The sequence below is a fragment of the Ascidiella aspersa genome, chromosome 9 (genome assembly GCF_963924565.1).
Source record: "Ascidiella aspersa chromosome 9, kaAscAspe10.2, whole genome shotgun sequence".
Taxonomy (NCBI): domain Eukaryota; kingdom Metazoa; phylum Chordata; class Ascidiacea; order Phlebobranchia; family Ascidiidae; genus Ascidiella; species Ascidiella aspersa.
Window position 1 is genome coordinate 6,747,735 of NC_139455.1, and position 23,616 is coordinate 6,771,350.

At 38.3% G+C, this 23,616-nt stretch overlaps 2 protein-coding genes, 1 long non-coding RNA gene and 7 other non-coding genes across 11 annotated transcripts in view; 5 read left to right on the forward strand and 5 right to left on the reverse strand.

The window, feature by feature from the left end:
* Positions 1-1,610: 1,610 nt before the first annotated feature.
* Positions 1,611-1,729, reverse strand: LOC146132099 (5S ribosomal RNA). Its single transcript, XR_014501710.1, has one exon. It is a non-coding gene; the product is annotated as a 5S ribosomal RNA (ribosomal RNA).
* A 3,308-nt stretch (positions 1,730-5,037) lies between these two features.
* Positions 5,038-7,205, forward strand: LOC146132100 (uncharacterized). The gene is made up of 4 exons (XM_083397207.1): positions 5,038-5,289; positions 5,940-6,084; positions 6,669-6,769; positions 6,936-7,205. The coding sequence occupies exons 1-4, from the start codon at positions 5,038-5,040 to the stop codon at positions 7,203-7,205; spliced, it is 768 nt and encodes a 255-aa protein (XP_083253333.1).
* Positions 7,206-7,895: 690 nt separating this feature from the next.
* LOC146132101 (5S ribosomal RNA) lies at positions 7,896-8,014 on the reverse strand. Its single transcript, XR_014501727.1, has one exon. It is a non-coding gene; the product is annotated as a 5S ribosomal RNA (ribosomal RNA).
* A 99-nt stretch (positions 8,015-8,113) lies between these two features.
* On the forward strand, positions 8,114-8,232 carry LOC146132102 (5S ribosomal RNA). Its single transcript, XR_014501728.1, has one exon. It is a non-coding gene; the product is annotated as a 5S ribosomal RNA (ribosomal RNA).
* Positions 8,233-12,111: 3,879 nt separating this feature from the next.
* LOC146132103 (uncharacterized) lies at positions 12,112-13,743 on the forward strand. The gene is made up of 3 exons (XR_014501659.1): positions 12,112-12,267; positions 12,831-12,920; positions 13,329-13,743. It is a non-coding gene; the product is annotated as an uncharacterized LOC146132103 (long non-coding RNA).
* A 3,498-nt stretch (positions 13,744-17,241) lies between these two features.
* LOC146132104 (inactive dipeptidyl peptidase 10-like) overlaps positions 17,242-23,616 on the reverse strand; it is a 34,704-nt gene continuing 28,329 nt past the window's right edge. For both annotated transcript variants that reach the window (XM_083396758.1, XM_083396757.1), the window contains exons 11-16: positions 23,038-23,214; positions 22,478-22,544; positions 21,705-21,896; positions 20,624-20,778; positions 19,419-19,556; positions 17,242-17,876 (exon numbers count right to left, since the gene is read on the reverse strand). In XM_083396758.1, coding sequence (XP_083252884.1) covers positions 17,653-17,876; positions 19,419-19,556; positions 20,624-20,778; positions 21,705-21,896; positions 22,478-22,544; positions 23,038-23,214 — 953 coding nt within the window. In that variant the 3' untranslated portion in view covers positions 17,242-17,652. The remainder of the gene's footprint in view (positions 17,877-19,418; positions 19,557-20,623; positions 20,779-21,704; positions 21,897-22,477; positions 22,545-23,037; positions 23,215-23,616) is intronic.
* LOC146132105 (5S ribosomal RNA) lies at positions 18,289-18,407 on the reverse strand. The gene has a single exon (XR_014501704.1). It is a non-coding gene; the product is annotated as a 5S ribosomal RNA (ribosomal RNA).
* On the forward strand, positions 18,507-18,625 carry LOC146132106 (5S ribosomal RNA). Its single transcript, XR_014501705.1, has one exon. It is a non-coding gene; the product is annotated as a 5S ribosomal RNA (ribosomal RNA).
* Positions 20,905-21,023, reverse strand: LOC146132107 (5S ribosomal RNA). The gene has a single exon (XR_014501706.1). It is a non-coding gene; the product is annotated as a 5S ribosomal RNA (ribosomal RNA).
* On the forward strand, positions 21,123-21,241 carry LOC146132108 (5S ribosomal RNA). The gene has a single exon (XR_014501707.1). It is a non-coding gene; the product is annotated as a 5S ribosomal RNA (ribosomal RNA).

A 23,616-nucleotide genomic window follows, 5' to 3' on the forward strand; every position in this document is an offset into this window, starting at 1 on the left:
TGAAGAACCACAGCATTGAAACGTTCACCATTAGGTAAAAGCAATAAAACAGTAATACAATATTTCGGAAAATATTTACAAATGTTTTGCGGACACGAATAGCAATTATATTTGTTCACGAAAATTGGAACTGTTTGGTTTCGTGTTCTAACTTTTTCAAGATACAATGGGCGAAGTTATTAGAATACTTGGGTTTGAAGCATAGCGGTTGAACGTTGTCGTGGGACGCAAGGACGCAATAAGAATATATACTTCTGTATGGGTTTTAATATTCTTATTACGTTTCATTAGAAAAGTGGTCTGTAAAATTGGCATTTTTTTCCCGCAAACAAGCGTTTTGCCATTTTACACTGATTTGCGTGATTTCTACGAACCTCACGCCAAATCAAGTGTACATACGCAAATCAATATCGCCAGTTTATGATAATGAAGAGGGCGGGGAATTTCTTCAGCTTAAGGCCCGTTTACACTACAGCTGCACTGAGCTGAGCAAAGCGTAATTTGCATTTAAATTCTATTGTGGCGAGCGCTTCACGCTTTGCTAAACTCAAGCCCCGTGCAGCAGCTGCAGCTAGCTTAAAGTTACGATTTGCTAAAATCACGCTCCGTGCAGCTGAAAAAAAATACGCTATGGGGCGACTTCCACGCTTTGCTAAACTCAAGCCCAGTGCAGCAATAGAAAAACGTCACGTTTTGGAGCGATTTTTACGCCCAGCACAGCTCATTGCAGCTGTAGTGAAAATAATTTCACACCCAGTGCAGCTGTAGTGTAAACGGGAATTAAGATGTTTTCATCATTCAGAACTGCGCTGTGCATGTTTTTTCGACCAACTAATAAAAAGATTGTGTCTCAGCGTAAAAACCTTAAACCCTTAAACACGGACACGGCCCTTGCGTTTTAACAAAGAAATTTGAAGGCGTGGTAAGAGACAGTGAGCCCGGTTCAACGCACAGGCCTAGCTTTTCCGCCTTTTCGTGCGCGGAATGGCGATTGTGAGTTTCTCGAAGAGGCAGTTGCGCAGAAAGACCCGGGCAGTCTTGTACATGTGCTTGGCGGCCTTCTTGTCGGAAAGGCTGTGGTCCTGGTTTGCGTACAACACCGTGCTGATTGTTCCCACCGAAAGGTCTTGTTCAACCGACAAACGATCCAAGAGAACGGTGTGCTGAACCGGAACGACTCCTATAAAAAGGGAGAAGATTTCTTAGTTTTGACTTTGGATCCGATCGATTGTCAGCATTTCACCGTTCCAGTATTAACCTTTGCAGACTGGGCGGCAACGTGCGCAACACACTGCCAACATACTTGTAAAATTTGCACTGAAACGTCATTTACAAATGTAAGTACTGGTGTCTTTAAAAATGACTTAAAATTGTTTCATGGATAAAGATTCGTTATATTTAATATTAGGTCGAATTTATTACCAAACACTTGGGAATAAAGGTGAGAGAAGGAAGCAACAAAATATTGCGTAAATACATGACTTAAAACATTCCTACGCTCAAAGCCTACGCTAAGCGACTTGCACTCTAAAACCCACTAAGAAACTAAAAAAATAACAGATAATTAGGTTCCATAGCTCTTTGATAAAAAGGTTGTTAAATCGGACAAAAGCCTACAACACCCGGTATTCCCAGGCGGTCACCCATCCAAGTACTAAACGGGCCCGACGTTGCTTAACTTCCCAGATCGGACGAGATGGGGTGGATTCAACGTGGTATGGTCGTAGGCGAAGGTGCCTGTTCACGCTTAGTGTTTATAGCGCAGGCTTCTAGCGTCTGGCTTTGTGACGACATAACGGTTACATCCGTAGCTTTGACAAAACCCTTCGCCCACGACGTCGGTTTGTTTTGCAAGAGTCGCACTCGGGACTCGGAACTCGATTAAGACCACGTATAACTAGCAAAGTCCTAAGGACTCGATGTTCTCGGTTGACTAATTAAGCACACTATGTATGAATGTTGTCTTGAAAAAAATAAAACACTAAATTTGGAAGAAACATATTTTTAGCTAGCCCGTATTTTTTCGTGGCAAGTTTCAAATCAAATCATAAGCAGAGAAACCAGCATTATCATGGGCGGATCCGGTTATTTTATTTGGGATGGACCAAAAAAACTTTTATTACGTCATGAAACAAGTAATTTTAAGAAACCAGCTGTTGTCGAACGAAGTCGTGTTCAAAATTAACTGAAGTAGAAAAAAGCCGTGATAAGATTCGTGCAGCGAACACATCGGTCACATTTGCTTAAACGGACAAAAGCACCACGTTTTAACTTCGAGAGAAACATTCGCGACATTACCAACTGAGCATAGAGACACCCCTTTTAATGGGACGGGTAACGATTAAAGAAAGGATAATCAGGTGGCAGTAAAAAAGAAAAATTGTATTGGATTCTTGACAAGCTTTCACCCACCGAGCTTCATCAGGTCAAAGTAGAATGAAAGCAATTAAAATGCACGAAGTAGAAGCACAGGTGCGAGTAAAATGCGGTGGTGAAGTCCACTATATCCACAGGCACGTGCTCGCAAAGAAGTGTGTTACTGACGCAAAAAACTTGAATAACTGGAGGTCTGTACTTCAAAATACGCTGGGTGTAAAAAAACGTGCTATGAGGCGTAATGCGACATAAAAAAAAAACAAATTCCGATTAAGTTCAACTTTCAAGGCATCAAACTTTTCAATTGTCCAGTCCCAGTCTAAGTCCCGGTTGTCCAATCAAGTCCCACTCAAGTCATAATTGGAGTAAGTCAACTTCAATTCAAGTCTTGAGTCAAGTCAAGTCATTTTCATTTGAAAACAGTGACTTGGGGCACTTTAGTCAAGAATTGAGAAAAACTTGAGCAAGCAATTCGTTCGCCACCAGGATGGTCAACACGGCCACATATTCCCTAAATAAACGTTTTTAGGTTATAATCTTTATAAGAAAAACGCATAACATTGAAAACAAATTTGATAAACATTTTGCTAAGAAAAAAATTTAATCGAAATGTTCTCTGGCTTATATTTATGTATTTAGAACATTCTGCCCAAATAAAACGAAAACAAAGTTTACCAATATGATTCCGTCCCAACCTTTAGGCAGCCTAAAGTCGGCTATCTTTACTAAGGCTATCTTTACTAAGCAAAACACTCGGCTATCTTTACTAAGCAAAGCGACACAAAAATACAACTATACTACACAAGAGTCTTGCCCCTTAAGAAATAAATGTAAGCGTTTTCGTGATCAATCTCGTTTTTTTTCAATCATAATTATAAAGTTTATGGCTTTGTATATTTCAACAGGGGGGCATGACCACCGTACTATCTGAACTCCACTAAATCGAATCCAAACAAACTGTCATTGCATTTTAAAGGGCATACTGTCGGGTCGCTTGTAAATTTATTGAACATTCGAAGTTCAGCATAACTCCACTTCCAACAAATCAGCTTACAGCGCAGTAAAACTCGTCTCTCGAGTATGGCATGCGTTTGTTGTATGTATAAGTTCCCTATCCAGAAGCCGCGTGACATTAAATAGCACAAGAGCGACTGAGTTGGGGATTAGCTAAGTCGAAATGCCGGCTGGATTTGCCAGAATGGCCAGGGAAGGAAAATAGTATCGAGGTGAAATATTTAACAATTTACCAGGCGAACACTCTATAATTGCAAGCACAAACAGAAATGCGTCGTTCTCTACAACTTTAATGTTGATCCTAATCGGAATCGGGGTTTTAGGTCACATTACGCCTCATAGCACTTTTTTTTTCCAGAGTACTTTAAAGCGCAGACCTAGTTTTTGCGTTAGTCACACACGTCTTTGCGAGCATTTGCTTGCGGATATATTTAGACTTTTTCTTTTTCTTTTCGCCTTTGTGCTTCTTTTTCATGCATTTTAATTGCTTTTATTTCTAATTTGACCTGATGAAGCACTGTTGTTTGAAAGCTTGTCGAGAATTTACTACAATTTATCTTTATATAGTGCCACCTGATTGCTCTACTTTTTAAACGTTAACCGTCCCAGCCAAAGGGGTTTCTATGCTCAACTGGCAAAACTTTATCTAAAAGTTAAAACGTGATGCTTTTGCCGCTTCCAGTTAATGAAATTTAAGCAAAACCGCGCGTGACTGATGCGTTCGCTGCACGAATCTTATCACGGCTTTTGCACGAACAACAAACTCATGTTGTAGGCTAGTGCCTTTCGCGCACTATCTTGACAGAGCATGACATGTTTTTTGCGCGTTTAAATTTTTAATAAAAGCTCAGTTGTTCGAAATTAGGGAGAAAGGTCAGTTACTAAAGTATTTTTTTAATGCGACCATCGCAAAACGAAAAGTTTGCATAGATTCAATGAAGAAGGAAATATGATTTAGAATTAAACTCGAAACCCTGTATTTAGTCTTAAAGCAAACATAGTGTAGGCCTCCCCTTAATAAATTATTCATTTTATTAATGTTATTTTTAAGTCCTTACGTTTAAGACAGTAAATGTTTGGTATTTTTGTTGTACCAGAAGTTGTACTAGCAAGCAACACATTAAAGTTTGCAGTTGCTATCAAAGCAGTCTGTTTTGTGGAACCAGTTATGAAGCCATAGCTGTTCTGAATTGCGTTTCAGCAAATAAATGATTTCCGGAACAACGTAATAAAGACATTTTTTTAAATACAACTCAACTATAAGTTTTGGCTTAATCCATTTTGCAATGCGCTAATGTTTTGATTTATGGTGTAAACAACTAATTAGTAAACAACTCGATAATCTATAAAATCCTACAGTTTTGCATAGGAGTGACGTTATCGTTGTTTAAAAGGACGACTTCTGAAGTGCTAGATTACTGTCGTCGTACACATACGTGTATGTAAACTTTATTTACTAAAATCAGTACTGCAGATTTCAGTATAAGGTAGCTTAGTTGAAAGAGCGACGGTCACCGCTAGCTAGATTTCTAGCCTGACCTTGCTTGTATACTGGTCTACTAATCCGGTTAGTATCTTGAAACCTCCCGGTGTAGTTTTGTAAAATTTCTTGATTGCTTTTAGATAATTAGCATCAGGATTTCGAAAATGAAGGTAATACTTGCCGGTTGCCCAAAGACCGGCACAAAAACGATGTGCGCTGCTTTCGAGATGCTTGGGATTCGAACCTACGACCTCATGGACAACTACTGGAACTTGTACCGCCAGTGGGACAAGATACTAACCACTGGAGGCAGTGTGGAGGACTTCAGAAGTATGTATGAAGGAGTGGACGCAGTGACAGATATCCCTTGTAACTGGTTTTGGGAGGAACTGCATCAAGCATTTCCAGATGCCAAAGTAGGTGCGAAAGATTACTGTGAGTTAAGACCTCGGCCTATTTGTACACACTATGCAATCGTAGGCTAGCTATAGACCAGTGTTTCTCAACCAAAATTGGTTCGCCGTTTGATTTGGTTAGCTCGCCGACTGCAGTCGATCACATGGTTAAATTTATTGTGATTGGTTCTGATCAAGATTGCTCCAAAGTTTGAGAAAACTGTAAGTGAAGTGCGAAGACATGGCCTATATTAATTGAATTAGCATTCATAATAATGATGTTGTAAGTTTTGTTCACTTGAAACAAGTTCAATGAAAATAATTGGGTTTGCTGTTATGCTTAAGCTTGGTATTTGGGTCGCCACGAGAAGGCTAGACCTAACCCATTTAAAGCGAAAAATAATCGGTGCTTATTAGGGGCAAAACTTCGTGTAAATATATAAATTTGAACTGTGTTGAGATGAAGGTCAAGTATAACACCGAAAAACATTAATGACGATTTTGGTGCAAATCTGGTCCTCTTAGCGTTTGGTAAATCTCTAAAAAATTAGGAAAACAACTTTTAAAGTCCTTAAAAGTTAGTTAACTTGCTTAAAGAAAGAGTAATTTTTTAATATGGCATGTAACATGGCCTATTTGAAAACAACTTTGTGTATGTTCTTTGCATCCAGATCATCCTAACCCTAAGAGACGAAGAGGCTTGGTACGAGAGCTTTCGCAACCAAACGGAGAGCTTTAACACAAACTTTGTCGCCAGGTTTCTTTACACTTTCTCACCGAGCAGTCGCATGAGAAGGTCTTACAGGAGAAACATATGTAAGTCGCCTTTAACCGTTTTTAGCCAATGACTGACTATATTTCCTGAAAGTTCGTGGTATTTTGGTAGTGTTTGCATCGCATTAAAATTTTCGAAAACGAGGTTACAGTAAGAATTCATTCTTCGTCAATCGTGCTAAGAATTTCACAGCAAACAACATAACAAGGTACAGCCGCAAAACAAGTTGAGAACAAAAACTCTAACAATTCAGTGCCTTGGTGCAAATGCCTACCACTTAGTATTTAGTTTACACTTTTCTCCCATAATCCAAAACTCAACTTTGTAAGACAAACAACGGAGCCTGAAAACATACTGTAGTTCTTTTTAACCGTACAAACCAGATCAAAGATGTAGGGTATACAACTGACAAAATGCATACGAGAAGTATACAGATAAAGTCAGTGTTGCATGCACAGTTTTTGTTTATATGACCAATATGTCACGACTCCTCAACGTAGAAAGTTGGACAATTAAAACCTTATAAATGACCGAACAATTAAGTTATTACATCAGTAAGCTGTTAAAAGGTTTCGAACAAAGAAAATTGTCATGTTGAAACCAAATATTTTCTTTATTTGCCCAGTTTCTAACATTACAAGATCAACGACTGGATTTCAGATTCTGTTGTACAACAAAATGATTTTGACGCGGATTTACAGACAACACAACCTTTACGTGCAACAGGTAATACCCAGTTTAGGACTTGGTACTAAAAAGCGGCCAACAAAAAAACAGAATTGAAAAAAACGTCGTATACCTTTATTTAGAAAGGGAAAGGGTACGCTTACGACTAAGTTGTTTAAACTAGGTTTTTGAAGTTTTTATTTTTTTTTTTCAATATTTTTGTCAGAAAGCCCCAAAAGACAAGTTGCTGGTGTATAACGTTTCTGACGGTTGGGGGCCACTTTGTAAGTTCCTGGGCGTCGAAACGCCCTCACAACCATTTCCACACAAGAACAAGAAAGCCGAACTTCACAGAGAAATGGAAAAGCACAACGCTTACTACAGACGCATGATACTAGAAGCGTTGGTCGTCGTGGGCCTTTCTACAACTGCTGCCATTTTCCTCGGCTACAAATTGTATCGAAACGGCGCGTTTTCGTGTGCCGTTGGGGTTTAAAGAAGACACTATGCTTGGTTGAAAAATATCGTGTTTTTGTGATTTTCTTGAGAATTGCCATAAAAAGTATCGCCTACTACCGGGATTATATCAGCTGTAGTTCGACTTTAAATGTGACCGACAAAATAAATGTCGCGTCAACCTAATTGTTCGACATATTTTTATGCATTGCAAATCGCTTACCAGGCAAAACATCCACAAAAACTGTCACAAATTTTAAAAAGTACTCGGACCAGCCTGGCCTATTGTGACCAGCACTCCTAATCATCATGGTTTCACATGAACCTAGTTTGCACAAACGTACTAAGACCCTGTATAGAGCATAGGCTAAGGATAAGTTCCGCAGACAAGCTATAGCTTGACGTGGTTTTCGGGCTACACGCACAGTAGAGTTTCCAGTCGACGATAGGCGCTACGGCGACGCCACATTTGAAGGTAGGGTCGCTTTGACCCAGGGCCAGAATGGACACGAATCCCCGTAACCAGTTCCGATCAGTCCGACTGTTGAAACGAGCACGCCCCACTTTGCGTGCAAGTACCTGGGTTGAAAAAAAAGTTCTAAATTATAACCTATCAAATGCGACGTAATAGAAAAATGCCGCTATCCTGAAACGCATCAGAAAATTAAAACAAAATTCGAGATACTTAGATTCTATAGCTTTTTATAAAAAGGTTGTTAAATCGAGCAAAAGCCTACAACACCCGGTATTCCCAGGAGGTCACCCATCCAAGTACTAACCGGGCCCGACGTTGCTTAACTTCCCAGATCGGACGAGATGGGGTGGATTCAACGTGGTATGGTCGTAGGCGTAGGTGCCTGTTCACGCTTAGCCTTTATAGCGCAGGCTTCGAGCGTCCGGCTTTGTGACGACATAACGCCTAAATGCGTAGCTTTAACAAACCCCTTCGCCTACGACCATACCACGTTGAATCCACCCCATCTCGTCCGATCTGGGAAGTTAAGCAACGTCGGGCCCGGTTAGTACTTGGATGGGTGACCGCCTGGGAATACCGGGTGTTGTAGGCTTTTGTATATTTTTTGAACCTTTTTATTAACTTGCTTCTGCAGATTTTAATATTTTAAATAACTTTGTTACTCCACATTACACTGGTTTGCATGGTGTTTTGAGGTAACGGAAATCGGCAAAACTGCCAAAACAGTTTAAAACCAAAAAATATTTACATTCTTCTAAACATGGGGTGGACAACCTAAGACTATAGTTAGCGATATTGAGTGTTTTAATGATTCACGGTGCAAGTTTGTTTGCTTGTTTTACCTATTACTGACATGTCTGACTCAACTCCTTTTTTTTTCAAGAATCAAGTCAATGGATTTCAGAAGCTTCAAAAGCTTGCCTTGATTACATTATTAAACAAATCATCCAAGGTGAATAATTTTTCGCAGTTTTGTAATGACTTAGGTCAGAGCACGTCATTGTTTTAAAAATAACTTGACTTGACTTAAATAGTTTTGACAAAATGACTTAACACAAGTCTGTTGAACAAATGACTTGACTTGGTCTTAATCCATTGAGTCAAAATCTATTTTTCTCAATTTTTGCACATAAAACGATCAGCTTTTGAGTTATTGCTCATAATAATAGGACGAGTTTACAAATTTTAGTAGTTTAACGTTTTATTTTCAAATCAGTGATTTGACTGAAGTCGACTTGCTACAATTATGATTTGACTGTGAATTCGCTTGAGCAACTGTTGACTTCAAGTGGAACTAGATTTGTCGTTTGTTCAGATTCAACTTGAACACAAATTTCATTTTACAAATGACTTGATTGGGAATTGAGTGATTTAAAAAAGACTTATTTGCAACAATGAAATTCGAAGTAGTATATCCTACTCAATATTTTTATTATGCAACATTTACAAAAATTAGCTGAACAAAGGTAGTTCTACACCCGTGACGTGATACAAGTCCCCAACCAGTGGCGTCACAACTTACTGGAGCACGGCCATCATGTACTCGAACTCCAGGGTGCGGGGGTCGTCGGCGGGGGCCAAGAGGGTCCGGTCTCCTCTGTCGGACGGGCCCCTGCTGTCCACATACACAGATATTATACCGTCATTGGTTGTCATGTACTCGCCGAAGCCTAGACGAAAACGAAAGTCGGCGCTCTGACTCTCTAGCTCTCCGCTGCGAAAATGATTTATTTTAAATTACGGTTAAGATTGATGTCGTTGAAAATATACTGTTGCTGTTGGGCATTTTATCAATTGTAAAATTGTTGTTGGCGGCAAACGAAATCTGTTAAAAATGATTTCTCTCGTTGTTGACTGGGGCAACTGTTCAGGCGAAATGAACATATTCAAAATCTAAAATGAACATATTCAAAAAGATTTTAATACAATTCGTCATTATATAGTGTTACCTGATTACCCTATTTAGAATTACACGGTTAATTACAAAGATTGAACATATTCAAAGAGGTAATGCTGCAGTTAAAGAATCTATAGCCGTGGCGTTTGGGCATGGCATTACGCATATATGCTCTAAACGTTCGGTGCACATATATGTATGTCACAATTGTCACATTTTAATTGCTTACTGGCAAGTTTTTATACGTTTTCTCGTTTTGCCTAGAATGCTCATTTTTTACCCAACAGCCTGTAGAGATATTTTTCATAACTTCGGTGTATTTTGTTCTAATTTTTTATATCGGAAACTTAACTACCACATAAACGCCGCAAGCTTCGCAGCATTTTATTTTTCTTAAAAACCCTTTATCAAACGAACATGAACTTTTTTCTTTTCATTCTGTCAAACCTGTTTTGATGGTCGTTGTGCAATTTTTGGATCCTCACTTTAAACCAGGGAGTTGAACCGGAACCAAACCGGAACTTTATGAACCGGTTTTGGGTCAATTTTTTCCGAAACGTAACCGAACCTGGACCGTTTTTTGTAAGATTATAGGAATTTTTAATCGAACCTGCAAACAAAAGCGGTTCACTCCAGCATGACGTCACAACTCGTATTTTAGAGAGTCAAATTACGCCATGTTCCAAATTTTATGAAAAAATAAGAATATTAATTGGATAAAACGTCTATTTTTTTATTTTGCCGATAATTTAATAAAGAATTGCATTTTTTTTAATACGTCACACAACTTAAATTAAATGACTTATAATTCAAAGATTATTCTCTACATTTATTGACCCACATTTTTAGATTTAACGCAACTTATATTGTATCCCAACCGAAACTTTATTAACCGGTTTTGAAATAACGACGGTCGAACCGGAGCTGAACCGGAAATTTTAAAATGCTCGAAACCAAAACCGGAACTGAACCGGATTCCGCAAAAAACCTTGAACCCGAACCGAACCTGAACCAGAAAAGTCAAACGGTTCGACTCCCTGCTTTAAACACCTGCCTTGCTTACGCGAACTTTTAAAACAAACCACGATTTGAATAGAATAACAGCTATCGTGTTTCCTTATCTATAGGCCTATTTATTGTGAGTCAATAAATAGCAGGGAATGTCATTCAATACAACACTGTTTTATGCCATGCTATATATATATATATATTCATATTGAGCCACGCTTAAGTAAATGTCCATCCCTTTGGGAAGTGGTATGCTGGATAAAGTCCCCTTTATTTCCCAAGGCTGATATTTTTGGTTAGCAGACTGCAAAACTTATTACATTGCGTAATGATATTAGGGTAGTTTTGTTAAAGGGTTTTCCCCAGATAAGGCCCTTTCAAGCACGCGCCGAGAGCCTGACATTAAACTAAAATGTTTAAGCAAAACTATAGTTCCTCTTGCGCCACAGTTAGCAGCGTATATAAAGAAACAGCTGTTTTTTTCTGCCATAAGTGTTCGGGAAGGCTTGTTTGTCTTTAGCTCCGATAAGCATAAAGCTAAAAGCACGTAGATTAAAACAGTGATTTAGCAGGCGTATTCGCTGAAGTACTGGATGAGATATGACTTTGTCGAATATTATTTATAATAATCAGTATAGTTTTGACTTTATGAACAACTTGGTTGAAAGCGAAAAAAACTTGTTCACTTTTGGTTTAATTTACGACAAGGTGCGTGTTTTTCGCTGTCGGTGCAGCGCTTCAGACGGTTTAAACCAGTGGTTCTCAAACTTTTTTAGAAAAATTGCGCAACGGTCCCTCAGCAACTTTTTAAATTGCTCGCGGTCCTTTTTTACTACATCCTAATTACCTAAACCTCCAAAAAACATATTTGACAGACACTCTCAAACAGCAATACAACGAGCTTGCACTATGTATCACGTACGACTGGCAAATTTGCGTTTGAATTTTTCTGTTGGTCGAAATTAAAGCCAGGACGTAGTTAAACTAGCCATACCCAATTACCCAGAGACAAAAACGGTAAGTACGACGTCGACAAAAAAAAAGCTGGGCTGTCGATTAAACACAGCCTTTTTCGATGTCGGTGAGTCTGAACAATAACTTATGGCCTTGCAACAATAGCTAATAGAATGCAGCGCCGACAGTGCGAAGTATGACAGTCGAAATTGGGTCGTTGTTGTAATGTTTTGAAGCGAAGCAAAAAATGCAGTTTGCCAATCGAAAGAGAAGGCGCTCTTTTACTTATGTACGTGAAAATTAATAAAAAAAAACTTTCTTCAAATGCCGCATACCACAACACATATTGTTTGGGTTAGCGTTTGGTTGAGGGTAGGTCAAGTTATTATTAATAATAAACATAATATTACTTGACCCACCCTCACCCAAACGCTAACCCTAACCCAAACAATATGCGTTGTGGTATGCGGTATTATTTTGTTTTGTTTTTTTGCAACTTTTCACGTACATAAGTAAAAGACCGCCAAAGAGAAGTTTGGGGTGAAATGAATGTCGAGATTTAACTGAACAATTTAATAAAGTCGCAGTTTTTTCAAACTATGTGGTAAATAGACCTAAAAATATATTGTTAATCAGATTTGAAAACATTAAGAGTGTTAAGCATCGCTTTGATTTGATATCCTGTTGAAACCTTCTCAGTAAAATGGATCCTAAAACCAAAGCCAACAACGACAATCATGCCGACCAGTGCAACCCAAACAACGACAAGTAGGCCCAAGCATTTCTATTTTAAGCATATAAAGTTAATGTTTTTGTCGTAATTTTTTTTTAATTCGGTACAAACAAAGATCAATTTTGTGCTCCTCAAAATGTTGCAGATCTGCCTAAATTAAGATGAATGAACAAATCAAACGAAAATATTTAAAGTAATGTGATTTGTCTAAAAGCAGTTAGACGCACAACCCAACAGTTAGACGCACAACCCACTACATCCAGCATTGTAGCACGCACATGTGAAAACTATGGCCTGCTTTCATTTAGTCTTGTCCAAAAGACGTTTTTATAAATTAGTAAAATGGCCAATTTAATTTTGTTTCAAACGGTTAAAATTTAACACACAAAATGCGTGACAACATCTGGTCATCCATTTAATAAAAAAAACTCAAATGAGTGTATTTAACATTTTTATAAACTTTTCAACAGTAAAACTGTATTGGCTCGCATGAAAAAATTAAATGAAATGAAAACCCATGATTACAGATAAAAAATGCCCTCCCCTGATTAAAATATTTATAAAAGGACAGTGACAAAAAATCTGTGATTTTCTGTAGGTACGAAGGTTACAGTTCCAGTTACACTGGTACTGGGGACAAAGCTGACTTGGACAATCACGGTAATCAGCTGAATCCTAATAACGAAAGGTAAGAAAAGATCTCTGCTGTGCTAGTGTTTAATGCTCGCGGTTTATTGCCTTAATAAAGCTAAAACACGGCGAATAATACTTCACAAACTTTTATTTTTCAACTTTTGGACCTTCAGCCTATATAAAGTTATCACGCCTGGTATAAAACAACTTGTGACCCCTGCTATAGAATATAAATCGTGTTCAGGCTACTGGTAAACCACAAATTTTTTATTTAAAAATACTATCATTTAGTCGCACCCTGACCATGAAATTTCACACATTTTTAACCAAAGTTTTTTGTGATTTACACATTACCGTGATTGAGTTAATAAATATCACACATATCGCAGTCACTATAAAGCAGTACAAATCAATAACACGTCAATGTGTTGTTGTTAAAATAACATAAATAATGTCGTTGCAGATACCAACCGAAGAAGTAGAGATTTATACCTTCAAGGAGACTGTACTCGGTGTAAATTGTAGTTAAACAGTTTAAATGTACTTACTTGGATTTTTTTTGCTTACAACAAATTACCTTCCGACGTGTTTTTGGATTTGAGTTTTAACTAAAGGTGCGCCGCAGACAAATTTTCAAGAAATTTTAACGAACCAATCCGAAATTTCTAGTTTTGACTGTTTTACTGGTAAAAGTTTATCAAACATGGAGCCAATCTTAAAATGTACTTTAATTTTAAAAATATTATTTAAAAAACATGTACAGCAAAAATATTACTATTGTACCATTTCTTTATCATTTTTCTTTTCAAATCTGCGGCGCATTCATTTGTTTACTCGAAAATGGCAAACGTTTAAATAAATAAACAAATTTGACACATCGACTGTTGTGACATTTCCTACTCGTAAACTTATCAGCCAAATATAAATGTTGTTTTGTGCAGTCTGGTATTAAATATTTACGTAATGTACGTTATCACTAGGGCGATTATTTTTTGACTTGTCAAACAAAGTCAAAATTTACATGTTAGGTCAAAATTATTTCAAGTTAAAATCGAATAAAAATGCACATAATTGGTTTTCAAATAACAAAAAACACTTACAGTCAGCTTTTTAAAATTGTCGTTCAGTTTTCTCACAATTTGTTGTTCAATTTTATCAAAAAAATTAGTATTGATTTATGTACAACGACATTTTAACTGTACTGTATCTTGATTAGAGCAATTTACGGTGTACGCGAGCCGGTATAATTAATCACCTTGGCTTCTCTGAATTGGACAAATGTAATTTTTTCTAAAACAACCAGCTTCTTTTTTTGTTTGGTAGTTTTAGAGTAATTTGTCTTTTTTGACAAAATATGACAAAAATATGTATTTTCTTGAGTTTTGCAGCCTATTTCTAACAGGTTAAAATTTCCTATTATATAGGTCAAAAAATAATCGCCCTAGTTATCACATACCAAATTTTAATAACTGTTTTTAACGATCCATTAAGGCAGGGATTCTAAAAGTGTGGTAGGCGTGCAAGTTTATTTTACTGGCGTTTTTCTCACGCTTTGGATTCATTATTGTCTTTGCGCAACAAATGAAATTTTACATGGCATTGTGACGTTCGTAACCGCAACTACAATGAGGTAGTGAAGTTCGCTTTCTACCGGTAATGCGCCGAAATGTCTTTCGACTAAACTTTATTGAAGATGAAAACACGTTTTTTATGTTTTCATTTCATAATTTTTAAGGGTTTACGCCATATATGGAAAATAATTATCAAATAGGTATAATCTGAAGCAGCTAAAAAAGAGAACCCTTGTCTAAAGGTAATTCCTGCTACAAGACTCCTGCAGTGCAAAACGAGTACCAGGACTAATCACATCAAGCAAAACTTGGAAAAATCTGTAGTTACTGATGCCCAAAGCGTTTCAAGTGTAGAATTTAATATAAACTCGGTAATCACGAACGAACTACTGCCTACCGTTTCCCAATTAAGAAGAAAATTACGACCAACCTAAAACCATTACAAATCTTTTATGACACTGGGAAAATCATAAAACAAACAACTCTAAATTAGGTAAGGCACAAGCAAAATTGCAATTGTGCTTTACATTAAAAATATATTTGCCAAATACGTAAAGCCATCTGTTTGCTCGTCACTAGATTTTTAAAAGCAATTATGGTGCAATGTATTTTCCCGCAGGAATGTAAGGCAGCATAAACGCCTGTGTCGTATTGTAGTCTGAGTAGGCCAAAGTCCCCAAACATTCACTTCTCAATTGTCATATATCGAATTACATTGCACCAAAATTTGCGAGGATCTTGCGTTATGACATTACCTCATCGGGTACAGCGCTGCCACTCTCAAAATTGAAAAACACTAGATCCGAAAAAAAAACACTAGATTGTTATTGCGACAACGAATGACCATTTTTGGCGGTTTAACATCGCTAGACGTTTAAATAACTTAAAAAATAGATTATTTTCAAGTCTGTGTGCCATAATTGCTTTATTGAAGCCACTATTTTCTAAATATAGCCTACACGAAAAGTCAAAGAATGACAAGCACTAGAAAACATTATTACAAAGCGAAATAATAAATTCTTTTCAGGCTTACCGGTGTCTTTGTACAGAACATTAAAAGGTCAATTTTGTTTGGTTGTTTTAACTTTATAACGCAAACTTGGCATATTTCTGTATATCTATCTATCAGTCTTGTCGGGTTTCAGCCAGGCTTTAAAATTATCATTATTCAACCAAATCGGTTTAAAAAGGTTGGCGATAAAAACTTGGTTTTTCGTGGTGTCACCACTTATACAACATCCTTAAAGTTTGCTATATCCGACTATGACATCAATTGAAATGTAAAGCACAATAAAATGGTACGGTCTAGATCACAGGAGCTGAGATTGGGTTTTGGCCTTAGGGGCAGTTCTTCTATTCGCTATAAATAATTATAATTGAACCTGGGGTCCTAGCAAGGGATTGCCAGGAATTCCTCCCTAGATGCCGACTTTTTAAAAAGTGAGTTTTCATTTTGCCAGCTAATTCGTCAGCATTATATTATACCCTAGACCTGCCTGCTCCTTTCTCTCATTCCCTCTTCCCCCTTAATTATCTTTGTTTGGCAAGCGGTGACTAAATAGGCCCACAAAAGCCCCACATCCTACACCTATACACATTTCGTGCAGCACGGGAGCTGCAGAGCAACTTGTTATTAACAAGCATCAAGCCATCACCGATCACCTAACATAAGTGGGCTTTTCACATTTCGTTTTGGATGCCCAAAGTTGAGAACATTTTTTACAATAGTAGGGTGGGAAATAACATAAAGTATATTACTAGATTTCAAGGTTATAAAAAACAACAAGATTCTCCAAGACAACCACTAGATGAGTGGTTCTCAACCTTTTTTCTTTCGTGGCCCATTTACGTTGCAAAAAAATTCTGTGGCCCAATGCATTTTTATTAAAGAAAAAACTGTAAAATAAGTTTAGAACAAAACACAGCAGAAAATATTTCAAAACAGATTATTTATTCAACCGTAGTGAGATACTTGTGGCTGAACAATCAATTTACATTCCTTTTTAATTCTTCCCCAAGCCATTATTCCTGTAAAATTAAATATAGTGACACAAATGAAACTAAATATAGCATTTTTAAATTGGTCTGTGGCCCACTTCAAATGTTCTTATGGCCCACCAGTGTTTATTGAAAAACTTGTTTCATCGACTATACGCTTGAGTGCACGATTCGTCACAGAGAAATTACAGTTTTGCTTGAGCAAAACCTTAGTTTCCACTTGAGACCGTTGCCAGTTAGGAAGCAATTAACGCAGGGCGCTTTACAACATCGAAAAATAAACTAATGTTGTAACCTGAAGGAGAAGCCTGGTGTCTAGCGGCAAGCAAATCGCACGTTTTGTTTTTTATGTAAACTTCATTAACAACAAAAATGCCTCGGTGTGTGTTTGCTATAGGCACAATAACCTAGCGTTCTTTGAACCGTGGTAATTGCGACATTATCGATCAATCAATTTTGGATTTTCAAGCGCTTGTAATGCACAACCAATTTGCGTCTGCTTTTACGTATTTAGATGTATTTTCTCTTGTCATATCTATAGCAATATAATTAATCTGAAGTAGACATGCACTATGCTTTTGGCCCTTGCAACATATTCGATAATCGAAATAATATTACGTAGCCTTATCCAATATCCATGGCTGTGGAGTTGGAGTCGGACTGGGCTCTTGACTGGAGGGAATCGGTAAATTTGCCCGAGTCAGACTCGAAACTAAAAGTCGAAATCGAGTTGTTTTTACTCCGCAATTCTGACCTTATTAACTGAGACATTTCGGATCCTCTTCAGAAATCAAATAAAACTCGTAATCAAGGTAATTTCATTAAAAAATTGCACTGTGCAAAAACTGAAGAATGCAAAAAGTGTTGAAGAAACACAAGCATTGAAACGTCCACCATTATGTAGGTAAAAGCAATAAAACAGTAATACGATATTTCGGAAAATATTTACAAATATTTTGCGGACACGAATAGCAATTATATTTGTTTGAAGCATAACGGTTGAAGGTTGTCCTGGGACGTAATACAGGGGATGGTAACTTTTCTCAAGCTTAAGAGTTTTAATCATTCAGAACTGCGCAGTGCATGTTTTCTCGACCAACTAGTTAAAAATTCTGTCTCAGCGTAAAAACCTAAAACCCCACGGACATGGCCCTTGCGTCTTAACAAAGAAATTTAAAGGCCCGGAAAAAGACAATGAGCCCGGTTCAACGCACAGGCCTAGCTTTTCCGCCTTTTCGTGCGCGGAATGGCGATTGTGAGTTTCTCGAAAAGGCAGTTGCGCAGAAAGACCCGGGCGGTCTTGTACATGTGCTTGGCGGCCTTCTTGTCGGAAAGGCTGTGGTCCTGGTTTGCGTACAACACCGTGCTGATGGTTCCCACCGAAAGGTCTTGTTCAACCGACAAACGATCCAAGAGAACGGTGTGCTGAACCGGAACAACTCCTTTAAAAAGGGAGAACAAGATATATTTCACTTCGGGTCCAATCTATTGTCAGAATTTCACATTTTCAAGTATTAACCTTTGCATACATGGCAGCAACGTGCGCAACACACTGCCCAAGCAACATTCTCGTAAGGTTTGCGCTGAAACGTCATTTACACATGTAATTTCCAGCGAATGGCTTCAAATTGTTTCATTGATAAAGATTCGTTTTATTTAACATTAGGGTATCACCAAACACTTTTAGAGTAAAGGTGAGAAAAGCAATATATTAGAAGGAAAAATATTGCGTAAAACTATAACTAAAACAGTCTAACGATCGAAGCATACGCTAAGCGACTTGCTTCTTAAAGAAAGTAAAAAATAACTGAATTAGGTGCATGGCAATTAATGCTAAATATTAAATCGGACAAAAGCCTACAACACCCGGTATTCCCAGGCGGTCACCCATCCAAGTACTAACCGGGCCCGACGTTGCTTAACTTCCCAGATCGGACGAGATGGGGTGGATTCAACGTGGTATGGTCGTAGGCGAAGGACGGTGATTAGGCTTAGCCTTTATAGCGCAGGCTTCGAGCGTATGGCTTTGTGACGACACAACGAATAAATGCGTAGCTTAAACACAAGCTTTCGCCTACGACCATACCACGTTGAATCCACCCCATCTCGTCCGATCTGGGAAGTTAAGCAACGTCGGGCCCGGTTAGTACTTGGATGGGTGACCGCCTGGGAATACCGGGTGTTGTAGGCTTTTGATTTTTTTAGGCAGTGTATTTCTAACGAGATTGATCACGAAAACGCTTACATTTATTTGTTAAGGGGCAAGACACTTGTGTAGTGTAGTTGTATTTTTGTGTCGCTTTGCTTAGTAAAGATAGCCGATAGGCTTTAGGCTGCCTAAAGGTTGGGACGGAATCATATTGGTAAACTTTGTTTTCGTTTTATTTGGGAAAGAATGTTCTAAATACATAAATATAAGCCATAGAACATTTCGATTGCATTTTCTTCTTAGCAAAATGTTTATCAAATTTGTTTTCAATGTTATGCGTTTTTCTTATAAAGATTATAACCTAAAAACGTTTATTTAGGGAATATGTGACCGCATTGACCATCCTGGTGGCGAACGACCTATTGCTTGCTCAAGTTTTTCTCAATTCTTGACTAAAGTGCCCAAGTCACTGTTTTCAAATGAAAATGACTTTACTTGACTGAAGCCTTTTGGCCAAAATGACTTGATTTGACTTAAGTTTTTGAAACAAATGACTTTGGAAGCATTTTTTCTTTTAAATTATATTATTTCTCATAATTTTTATACATAAAACAATTTGATTGTTATACGTGTTGTTTATGATATGTTTTATTAAGATATTGCTCATAATCGGCTACGTTTATCAGTGTTTTTTTTTGTATGACTACGACTTGAATTGAAGTTGACTTACTCCAATTATGACTTGAGTGGGACTTGATTGGACAACCGGTGACTTAGACTGGGACTGGACTTTTGAAAGGACTTAAATTTACAACACTGCGAAATTCCCACTTACGATCTTTGAGGCCGTGAAAGACGAGCAGCCTCCGTTCGTCATCCCTTTTCAGGTCGATCTTTGCTAGTAGGTCGCTTCTCTGGTATCCGAAGGGGTTCGACAGTGGAGTGCCAAGCACCTTTTCCGCTCCGAAAGAAGCTGCAACCAAAAGTAAACATAAGTTGGCCTAAAGTGTGTATTATTTAATCATAATTGAAAAGTTTGATGCCTTTAAAGTTGAACTTTATCGGAATTTGTTTTTTTTATGTCGCATTACGCCTCATAGCACGCTTTTTTACACCCAGCGTACTTTGAAGTACAGACCTCTAGTTATTCAAGTTTTTTGCGTCAGTAACACACTTCTTTGCGAGCACGTGCCTGTGGATATAGTGGACTTCACCACCGCATTTTACTCGGGCTTGTGCTTCTACTTCGTGCATTTTAATTGCTTTCATTCTACCTTGACCTGATGAAGCACGGTTGTGTGAAAGCTTGTCGAGAATCCAATACAATTTTTCTTTTTTACTGCCACCTGATTATCCTATCTTTAATCGTTACCCGTACCATTCAAAGGGGTGTCTCTATGCTCAGTTGGTAATGTCGCGAATGATTCTCTCGAAGTTAAAACGTGGTGCTTTTGTCCGTTTAAGCAAATGTGACCGATGTGTTCGCTGCACGAATGTTATCACGGCTTTTTTCTACTTCAGTTAATTTTGAACACGACTTCGTTCGACAACAGCTGGTTTCTTAAAATTACTTGTTTTATGACGTAATAAAAGTTTTTTTTGGTCCATCCCAAATAAAATAACCGGATCCGCCCATGATAATGCTGGTTTCTCTGCTTATGATTTGATTTGAAACTTGCCACGAAAAAATAAGGGCTATGGCTAAAAATATGTTTCTTCCAAATTTAGTGTTATATTTTTTTCGTGACAACATTCATACATAGTGTGCTTAATTAGTCAACCGAGAACATCGAGTCCTTAGGACTTTGCTAGTTATACGTGGTCTTAATCGAGTTCCGAGTCCCGAGTGCGACTCTAGCAAAACAAACCGACGGAGTGTTCCGAGTGCGCAGCCTTGATCAGTACTGCTAATTTATCTGTTTTCACATGAATCTACTTTGCACAAACTTACTTAGACCGTGTATCACACGTTAAAACAAGTTTCGTAGACAAGCTGTAGTTTTGTAAAAAAGTTAGACGTGTTTTTCGGGCTATACTTACAGTAGAGTTTCCAGTCGACGATTGGCGCCACGGCGACGCCACATTTGAAGGTAGGATCGCTTTGGCCCAGGGCCAGAATGGACACGAAGCCTCCGTAGCCAGTTCCTATCAGTCCAACCGTTGAAACGAGCACGCCCCACTTTGTATGCAAGTACCTGGGTGAAAAGAAAATTCGAAATTAGAACCTTATCAAATACGGCGTAATAGAAAATGTTGCACTTTAAAAACCGTTAGGAAGGTATAAAAGTTTAGCTTTTTATCAAAATGTTAAATCAGGCAAAAGCCTACAACACCCGGTATTCCCAGGCGGTCACCCATCCAAGTACTAACCGGGCCCGACGTTGCTTAACTTCCCAGATCGGACGAGATGGGGTGGATTCAACGTGGTATGGTCGTAGGCGAAGGGTTTTGTTAAAGCTACGCATTTATCCGTTATGTCGTCACAAAGCCAGACGCTCGAAGCCTGCGCTATAAAGGCTAAGCGTGAACAGGTAACTTCGCCTACGACCATACCACGTTGAATCCACCCCATCTCGTCCGATCTGGGAAGTTAAGCAACGTCGGGCCCGGTTAGTACTTGGATGGGTGACCGCCTGGGAATACCGGGTGTTGTAGGCTTTTGAGCATTTTGAGGGTTGTATTGATTGGTTTCCAGCAAAACATTTTTTTGGAATATCACTACTTCGGTTATGGAGAGTTTATATTTTGTTTATTAGTTTGGCCGTTTAATTTACATCGTATTGCATCGTGTTTACATAATTTAACGGAGAGCGGCAAAGCAATTTCAAAATAAAAACTTTTACACAAGGGGCGGCCAACAACGGCTACGGCTAGAGAGCGGTATTTTTTTTAGAACCTTTGCTTGATTTACCTATTACCGGTACTGACATGTCTGACTTAAGCTACGACAGCTTGCCTTGATTGCATTATTGAAAAAATCCTCCCGTGTGAATAACAATTTGTATTAATATAGCCTACTCAATATTGTTAATATTCAACATTTACAACCCATTTAGCTGGCCAAAGGTAGGCCTGTACCCGTAACGTGATACAAGTCCCAAACATTGACGTCACAACTTACTCAAGAACGGCCATCATGTCCTTGACCTCCAGGGTGCCAGGGTCGTCGGCGGGGGCTAAGAGGGTCCGGTCGCCCCTATCGGACGAGCCCCTGCCGTCCACATACACAGATATCACCCCGTCATTGGTTGTCATGTACTCGCCGAAGCCCAGACGAAAACGAAAGTCGGCGCTCTGACTCTCTAGCTCCCCGCTGCGGAAAATATTAATTTACTTTATTTTAAGATTTGCTTTTAAGATTGCTTTCGTTGAATACACTGTTGCTGCCAGGCAATTTATCAATCGCAAAATTTATCTTCCCGGAAAACGAAATATTTACGGTTCTTTACCAGAACATTGTTGCGAATAATTTCTCTCGTTGTTTTGACTGGAGCAACCGAACAATTACAGTCGTATAATAATCGACTATGTTGAGGTGAAGTAAATATATCCAATTGTAATCCAATTAGTGATTACAGCCTGTGTGCTCAAATTATTTAGTAAAAACAGTTATTGTTAATATCAAAAGAGACGGTGTCTTTAATCAGCGCAAACCGACCTCATTCTCAACAGGACGACGTAGTAATGTATGAACTTTTTTCAGGTGGCATTGAATTATTTACTAATCGTATTTAACACAAACCAACAACTCCATACAGAATCGGAATAGCATCGATCACAAGCGCAATTAACGCAACACCGGCTTAGAATCCTATAGTTATAATTTTACAAAATATCGGCCCTTTTTAGACCGCATTGGTATTTAGCTTACATCAGCAGTAGGCTACAACTTACACGTGGATTACGACGGGACGCTTGACGATCAGCTGCGATGGCGGGAGAAGAAATTTGAAGTTGATTTCTACGAGAAGACAAAATTGAAAACTTGAACCTCTATTTTTGGCAGTTTTTGCGACTAAATTCTGTGGGTGGTTTTCACAGAAACCCAAAAACAGTTTACCTTTATTGTCTATACGGTAATTAAAGAGTATTGTACAGTTTGCCTACCCCTAAATAACCCTTCAGGTCGAGAAAACCAGGTTTAGACTGTATCGTAAAATGTAATCAAGTCAGTCATTTTTTAAGACATAAGGTTACGTCAGATGTTATAGTTCTGCATTACGAAACATTATCGCCATTTAAAACCAAAGCCACATTTAAAATTGGGCTAACCTTTCAAAGAGTTTAATTTTTTTGATACACATTCAGCGGAGAAACACTTATGCTGACGTGTTCGATATTTGACTCATAAGCTTGTTTCTTATATTTCCTCTGCAATCGAGTGTTAATGTTTTCAAAATCCGTACAAAACACAATTTGTTTTCTACTAAAGCGTGTCGAGAAAGCCAACGTACTTCCGTTACTCGTTTGTACAGAACCGCATCGAAAGAATGTTGTCAAGTTCCGAGTCGTTGTGTTTGCGAGTTGGCTATACGAGTTAAGTAGACGAGTCTGAGTTATTTCCACATCTATTGCACTGGTCGCGACTGAATTACCGAGTTCAGCGACCGACGAGTAGGGGACCATAGGGCCTGTAGGAAAAGAGGGATTTTTTTTTAGTTTTAATTTTTACTAAATAAAAGTAAAATGTTGCGTATCGGGTGAATGTGCAGTGACAGTATTCTGCCCATTGGCCCAAAAGTAGACCGGTAATCATTCAAGTGTCAGTAAGTGTTCGGACCAAGTGCTCAGAAAACCATTCTCCATTCAAGGAGCTGGAGTTGCCACTTGGTTGGAGGTAGGGCCAGACTTAAACTGCGCATCGGCAGAAAGTTAACTTTTTTAGCTTCAGGTTACGGTGTAAGTGTTAATATCTAAAATGGAGGTTAAAGTTTAATATTTACTGCCCCAAAACAAATTCGGCTTTACCCAGAAAAATGGCAGGATACTAACCGCAGAAAATCGTTCTACAGTCGTTTTACGTGCAAAAAAAA